Consider the following 8600-nt stretch of genomic DNA (forward strand, 5'->3'; position numbering starts at 1 on the left):
CCTGATTATGATCTCCCTTAATAAGGCAGAAGTCCTCTTTATTGTTTAAATCATAAACACGTGTTTTTGGTGTGTGTTTTCGTTTTGTTTTTTTTTTGGGGGGGTTTTCTATTTTTTTTTTTTTTAAGCAAACTGTATTGTATTTTAAAAATGAACACGATAACGTCAACATAATACATAATTCGTATTCAGTGGTAACAAAAGTTGCACAAGTTATTTAATAATTATATTTTGTATTTAATTAAAATATACAGGATAACATCTACAGAGAAATGCCCTTTGTTGCCTAGAGCGGTTGCTCTACAGAGGTAAAATGTAGTGGAGCCCTTTAGAAATAAAAATATTTTGAGGGCCGCTTTGTTATACTTTAATGAAAAAGCGGTAAGTAGGTAAACGTAAATCCGAGTTCCAAAAAGTTTTATAGTTTGTCATTTTCTAATTATGACATTTTAATTAGATTATAATTATATAATCTATGTATTGCACATACTTAAAAATGGTAAGCAAAAATAAATGTTTTTGTTTCTTGTACAGTTTGTTTTTAAATATTCTTAACATATTTGAATTTATTATTTCTGAATTTAATTTATCACTTATTGCACATTTGTATGCATATCTATTTTAAATGCATTTTTACGATGTGTTTTGACACCGAGGCTCTTCTGACTGTATGTGATTTTATGAAAGTGTTTAAAAGCTGAATGTAACTTAAAATAAATATTCTAACGGGTATAAGCTAAGCGACCTAATATTCTAACTTCATTCATACAGCAATATGTGAATCTTATTTTTTTTTGCGCTGAAACTAGTTAATTCATATAATAATATAACACTTTTCACTCTTTCATTACAAACATCAAAATATAAATAAAAATTAAAAGATGTTTGAGACTGCGTCCTGCAAATTAGAATCGTATTTACGATTAAACATTGTAAATTTGCTCATCTAGCGCATGCTTTCAATGAGAAAATAATCAACAATTTACAAAATATACATTTCATCAAGTTCCTGTGTTGTTTATACTTACAATCGTAATGTTTGACGTAAGAAAATTGTTATTTGGTATTATTCTTTGAACTCCAACGTCTATTAACGCCACCAAAATCACTACGTTACATTCCCTTTATTTTATTTTAAAACAGTAATAGCAAAATATCTTACGCGTTGACCCTATATTTTTATTGCATAAATATTTTCCTTCACTTTCTCGCTACACGCTCGAAAAATTATAGCAAAGTTCACCGTGTTGAATTTTTTTTATTACACATTACACAATCTTTATTGCGATATCGCGCGGTATTTGCATCAGATATGGACGTCAGAATGTAGAGACAAATGACGTAGAATCGCAGACTATTAAGCAAATGTTAAAGAAAGATATCATTACAAAGACATACATTTACTGAACACTATAAAATTAAAACGAAGGAAATCGGATGAAAATTGATAAGAACAGATTGGTTTACTGAGAAAAAGACGCAATTTCGCCGCCACCGATAGAGGGCGCTTTGACGTCATAGTAACGCTGTTTATTTATAAAATAATACTGCAGAAGTAAAGCTCACATATCTATATGTTTGCATACAAAAAATCATCAAGATCTGAGATGTTGTCAAATTTAGGTCGGAAAGTAGCGAGCTACCTTAAGCTCAGAATCAGGCATTTGATTGGTCAAAAACTGCCACAGAATGTACACTGACCAATGAAACACCCAAGATTTGAGACAGAACTAAAAGTTTAATAACCTTGAAGGTCAGGTTTTCATTTTTGCGAATTCTCTTGAAATTGAAAATAAACCACTCCCCCTTTCAATATTTATAATGGTTATATTACCTCATGTCGATTAAAATATTTTATTATCATCGCTCACCTGCAAAATGCTCCTTATCGGACTTTTGTTTGTAAACATCCCGTCGACTCGAAGGAAAAATATGTTTTTATTCTAAGAAACCGTTAGACTATTAAAAAATAATGTAGCGCACCAAAGATTGACTTTAATACTTGATTAATTTTATAAAATGTTTAAAAAAAGTTTTACTGCCTAGTTTAGTCCTGAAAACAGGATAAAGTTTTTTCCTAAATTCTTCCACTCGGACTCCCAAAGAAACTTTATTTTGTTATCGATAGTAAAACTTTAAACGTTTTCACAAATATTTCAAGTACTAAAGCTTATATTTAGTGCGCTGCATTATTTTTTGATATTCCAACGATTCCTTAGAATTAATCATATTTTATTTTCGACTCGATGGGATAACAGTCCGATTGGTTGCGCGACGACGTAGTATCCTACCATTGCATAAGTATCAGCAATGTATAAAAGTGTATGGGATTTTGTAAATGTTGAATATTTCTCACTAAGTATTGCAATAAATCATAAGTTACATAAGGCTTACTATAAAATCGGTGTTAGTGAAATATTAACAGATTAGTTTATGGTGCAGATGCTTACTTTATGGTAATGGGCTCCATAATATAATAACTTTTATTTATTTAATCGGATGATGGGTGCAAAAAAGCTAATAATATTTAGTATTCAAATGCACGACATACTGCATATTAAACTAGTCATTATTTGCGATGGAAGAATTTTTCGTTTGATTCAAAATCTTATTTATAAAATAAACTGATCGCGTAATACACATGTAACTATATTGTTTCAGTTTCTCATTGTGTTGTTCCAAAGCTCATTGTCGTGTCAATTGCCGCTTTTCAAAGAAAAGTACAAATGTATTTAATAATCATAAACACATCACCATAGTCAAAAAGACAACATCCAGATCTGTGTGAAGAAACGGTATTTGGTTATATTGATACAAGAAAAGGACTTCGAATCGTAATTAATCGGTAAAAGTTGAGTTATATCCGAAAATATTGTATATAACTCGACAAGTTTTGTTATTCTTATGTTCTTTGAAATTGTGTAACGTGAGAGGGTGTTTTCCGATGTGATGTCATTGTTTGAGAAAATACCAGTTTGGCAGCTGACATACGTACATGCACATTAGGGTTCGTTGTTTATTAAATAAACGTTAACTCAAGTACATACGACGTAAGGGAATTTAAAGAGTACAAACCTTCCTCCCCCTTGTAGTCGAACAATAATAGCAAATATAATTATCCAAATGTTGACTCTAAAAACACTTTAAATTAAAGCAATGCGAGAAATGCCTTCCTTTTACAGTAAGTTGCAAACAACCCGAATGCCAACAATAACTACATATTATTCCGCAAGTTAATTCGATTCACGAGGTAATGCGTTAAGAGGGATGGCAATTAAAACATTTGTTACATATGGTATTAGTTATAAAAAGTCGGAACAAATCAGCTTCGGTCAAAAACAAAGCAATATGATGGAGTGGCGGAAGGAAAAAAACTTGGTTTTCTGCATTGCGATTATTCTTCTTTGTAAATATGTTTTTATTTTTTATCTTTTATTTTAAGGATGAAATTATTCTTTGATATCTTTTTTTTTGCAAGTTCTTATGTATATTTTTTAAAATCTTCTTTTTTATGAAAATAAATAAGATGAAAAATACTCGACCAGCCAAAATGAAGTTACATGTCACGTTATATTAAGTTTAAGATTATATTCAGTGTGATATTTGGATTAAATTCAAAATTGATATTCTGATTAGTTTACCTAGTAAGTTAGTTTTCGATACTCATTATAATAATTTCATAACTTGGACGTTTATACCTTTCAGGAAGATCATTTAGATCATTACTATATTGTATCTATTTCAGAATGGCTGATGAGATTCCCTCATTTTAGTCTTTTATATAAATATTACCAATGGAAATCCTGCTTTCAGTTCTTCTCTGTAATTTTTACAGGATGTCTAACCGTTTTCAGACGGACTTTGTCAAAAAATAAAAAGACATATTATATATATTTTTTCAATTATAAAGAGAAATGTTCCAATCATCAATGTTTTAAAATGTACATTGATATGTTTCTAATTTCTGTTTTGTTACTAGGATTCATTCATTTATATAATTAATAAATTTAGGTACATTTGGTCTATATTCATGAATAAAGTGAAACTAGTCTTCTACAATAAGGCAACTACATTTCCTACCATTTAATTCAAGCCACAACAGTACATTACAAAATTAGATGAAGCGAAAAAGTTGAAAAACCAGCTGTTTTGCAGCAAAAACCAAAATACCGGCCGTATAGACACATAGGTTCATTAAAGACTGTGATTCGGGCGACCCAGGTTGGATTCCAGGACGGTGCAGGACACTTTCGTTGTGATTGATCATGAACTCCTTTCATTCGCACTGTACTACTGCTCTTGTATGTACAGAAGTTTCAGTTCCATGCAAAAGTGTAGGCAACTGATGGCCTGTCCAGGACCGATACGGTGACAGACCTGTGTTGTACTAAATTCATTGTGGCCTACTGCCGTGGCCCGGAGTGAAAACTACCACCACCACCATAAAGTTTTGTTTTGTTGTAAATCGTTTAAAAGCGCCATTCTCCCTAGCAAAAATATCTGAATTAGTCATCATTAAGTGATATTCTTTCATTAAATTTTAAATATATATTATAAGCTAACGACAAAAAAGTAAAAGAAAAAATCGGTAAGTTTAATATTTTGACTTTCAATAGAAACAAAACAAAGTAGAAGAGAACAGAACAGAACAGAACAGACATTCAATATCAACAAATCTGCAATAAATATTTGGAAAAATGTTTTGTATTCACAGCAAATTGATCTATAATAGAAAGTCTGTAATACAATAAATATTTGTGTTAATTGTATTAAGTATCAGAAACAAATCATGACATAAACAATGTATGGATGTTGTTGGCAAGTGTGAGATACATGGTCCGATATTAAATATACAGTTTGTTGTATTTATATAGAAAGTAATAAAATGTTCTAGAACAAAATATTATCATTAATCATATAAATGCTCATACTAAATCACTTAGAATCTTATCACCCGTTTTTTAGCAAGATTTGATAAGGATATGTAAAGGATACCTTTCTTTTGTCTGTATCAACGTTTGAAATACTTATGGAAATTGTGCAAATCATAGATTAAGTCACTTAATATATAGAAACAAATCTGCGAGAAAAAACTTTTATAAATCTTTTGTCTGTAAATAGAAACAAATTCTTCGAGTTCGCTTCCGGTAAAAATGTGTATCTTGCTTACATCACAATAGCCTTTTTATAAATTGAACGGTTACCAAATTTTACAATCTAAATTTTGTATACATTTTGCAGTTTCACTAAATCTTATCTGATGTTCTCATGTAGGTGATATATTATGGTCCTGCAATACATCACTTGCTGAGGGTTAAAACTTTTAGAGAGAGAGAGAAAGCAACGGCAACGTAACATAGTACTGCCAATAATCAGTCACATACATAATCATACTGATGATTTATCTTGCCAGTTTCTTTTATTTCATATTGTGTAGTATCTAAATTAACACCCCGTCAGTGCTTTGCCTTGTCCAGTGTCCTGTCTTTTGTGTCTTGCTTTGCTCCTTACCGGTGGTCTTGTGTTGACGGGTTGTGTATTGGGATCCGTTGAATGCCACCCTGCCTTGTACTTCTTTGGTTTCAGATTTTAGACTAAGTGATAGCCTCAGAAATCATGTTTGATCTGACAAATTCACTATTTTCGTTATTGATTATTTGTTTGTTCTTCTGTTGTTTTTTACACCGACTTTAACACATTGTTTTCAGTGAAGATAGAACCTTCCAGATCCATAGAATACTACGACTTGAGTTATAGCTACTTTGATGAGATAGCTCAAGCATATTGTGCCTCAAAATTTCAAGGTTGGGTATTTGCAATAAGAAGACATTGTTCAACTGCACCAACATGTAACGAAATGTGTGACAATGCAGCACCTGAGATTCTAGACTCTATCAGTCATCAAAGAAAGAAGTAAGTGAGCTTACTAATAGATTGAATGTTTGTTGAGACAGAATCCACATTTTATATAAAATCTGGCAGCCGTACATATATTCAGTACATGTCTATCTATTAGGATTGCGTTGTACTGCAAATGTATAATAAAGCAGCGTCGGTTTCACTAAATGAATCATGACTGCAAGAATTGTTATCAATGTAAGCGCCAATACCTCAAAGCACCGACAGATACGATTTTCTAATATATGAGACCCCTTCCTCACAACGTATTAATAAGCCCCCATTTTTGTTAATATACCATGAAAGGTTTAATTGCTTCTACACTTGCGTTTGTTATGACACTATACTCTATTCTCTTAAGTCATAAATCGACTTAAGATTTTCGATTGGTTTGGTATTGTTACCTTGAATAATTGCAACCACATGCATTTGTGTAGGTCATTTGACCAATCGCAGGGTACCTGAACAGGTTTGCTACAAACAAAGATTGAAAGTCTCTGGCGGGTTTCAAACTTACTGCGTTGTAACACCACACTTTGGGGTCAAACGCACTTTGGGGTCCAACCCCAAAGTGCGTTACGCACTTTGGTGTCAAAATTTGGCCCCAATGTGCATTAGACAGGTACATATGCATTTTTAATTTCAGACAAACGACCGCACTTTAGGGTCATAAATATTAAATCAATAAGAATAAATTTTAGTGATCTTTTAAAAATAATGTCTTGTAGTTAATGCAATTTGAAAACTAAAAATTTCTAAAAAAGGTTTCTAAAAACAGCGAAATTGAAAATGTTGCAGGCTCGGTTTAAATGAGCATATACATGGACGATACTCTCAATTGCAAACTTCTGTCCAAATCCCTAGAAACGGTTAAGCAGAGTTTAACATTTAAACATGAAAATGTTTAAAATTTTGAATTAGAAACATCAAAGTCATAGAAAGCATGTGCCCTAAACTAGAGCTCAATGGGCGGAACTAAACAAAATGGAATTTTGAAAAGGGATCAGAGGTTATGGAGCCAAGGGATCAGAGGTTATGAAGCCTGCATATCCCTGATCAGACGACAAAAGAAAATTTAAAAATTATGGAACATCTTCATAATCATATTTTCAAGCAGGAATATTGGAACCACCCTACTTGAAAATGCCAAATGGTTAGAACTAATATTACAACAAACACAACAAAAATGTCGGTCTGAACAATCTTTAAGGGTCGGAAATATAACCTGATTAGCTAACAATAGTAGACAATAGACTATTTTAATTTGTTATACTTTAGGGTTGCAATTTATTATAATGATGTTTGATATGCAATTATTTGTTTCATAGGATTGTGGCCTTAAAGAAAGACATATAAGTATGTATAATGAGTATTCTGTGTAATAATGCATTATATAACATATTCTTAAACTAGCGTTGTGTGCCGGTAAAGATTGCATGTCACACCTTTTTCAGTATCCAATTAAAATCCAGCTCCTTATTAGAAATGGATCTGGTGACGACCCATTAAAATATTGATTCACCCTATTTCTAAATTTATGGAAGGGAGATAACATTTCTGAACTAATTAGTAACAATTCTTTCTATGTTGAATGTTAAACATTGAAAAGAATTCAGGTTGTACAAATCTGTCACTACTGGGAATAATGAACTTTTCTGTACGAAATCTGCTGTGGTCATAGTATTATTTTTACAATAGGTTTATCTCTTAGATTTGGTTCGCTAAATTGCTAATCATGGTCATGCAACTACATAGTTAGGTGAAGAAGCAGGCGCTTGTTTTGGTTGAGTCTATTATGTTTTGTTTAGGGGGTTGAGTTGTCATACACAAATTTACAATTTATATGCATTTATTTTTTTCCAATGATTGTTATTATCTTAAATGCTTCTGGGATTGTTGTTTTATCAATTCATTTGTAAATAAGATTTTTATATGTCTATTAACGGAGTAATTTTAATGAACACGAAATTAGTTCACACCTACATGTGTATTGGTAACGTGATGGTTTCAGCCAATGAAAACACGTCAATATTATTTTACTCAGGCAGAGAAAAAGTGTGCAAAGAGTAAATCGATAATCTTTATGTAGCCAGCAAACTTTGAATTGCAAGTATTTTTTCACATCTTTTCGGCAGAATAAACTTTTCGAGGATTCGTATCGTAAAATGGCTGCCATTTACAGTATCAAGTGATCATCCCAAGCACATCCCAATATCTACAAACACATCCCAATATCTACAAACTGTGTCTTTCGGGGGTTTTTTTATCAATATATAACCAATAATGAGGTTAATATGAATAAATAATCATATCTCAAATCTTTGACTATGATTTACAATGAAATTCTACCTTTAGTGTATTAAAAAGGTTTTTAATTTCCTGTAATTTTATTTTGTGATTATGCTTCAAAGCAGTCAATTGACCGTGCATTTTCTTTTCATATTTTGATTTCCTTGAAATCATTTTTCTCATCTGAAAGCATGCAACTTTAATATGGTGATACATTAATTAAATATCTCATGACATGTTTGTTCATTTTACATTACACCTTTAATTCAGCAAACATAAAGTCTTCACAAAAAGTAGTATGCAATCGTACCTATATTACATACGAATGTATGTAATATTTTTCTTGTTAAGATGGCTTCCAATATGGATGCCATATTACAAGAAGATACGTTTTACAAAACCTGAAATTATCA

General features: G+C 31.5%; 1 protein-coding gene across 1 annotated transcript in view; it reads left to right on the plus strand.

Moving 5' to 3' along the window:
* Positions 1-3320: 3320 nt before the first annotated feature.
* The window catches only part of LOC132754873 (uncharacterized), an 8408-nt gene continuing 3128 nt past the window's right edge, over positions 3321-8600 (plus strand). The window contains exons 1-2 of the mRNA XM_060745625.1: positions 3321-3406; positions 5709-5913. Of these exons, the coding sequence (XP_060601608.1) occupies positions 3349-3406; positions 5709-5913 (263 nt within the window). The 5' untranslated portion in view covers positions 3321-3348. The remainder of the gene's footprint in view (positions 3407-5708; positions 5914-8600) is intronic.

The sequence above is a fragment of the Ruditapes philippinarum genome, unplaced genomic scaffold, assembly GCF_026571515.1.
Source record: "Ruditapes philippinarum isolate M1 unplaced genomic scaffold, ASM2657151v2 ctg7039_1_1_1_1, whole genome shotgun sequence".
NCBI lineage: Eukaryota > Metazoa > Mollusca > Bivalvia > Venerida > Veneridae > Ruditapes > Ruditapes philippinarum.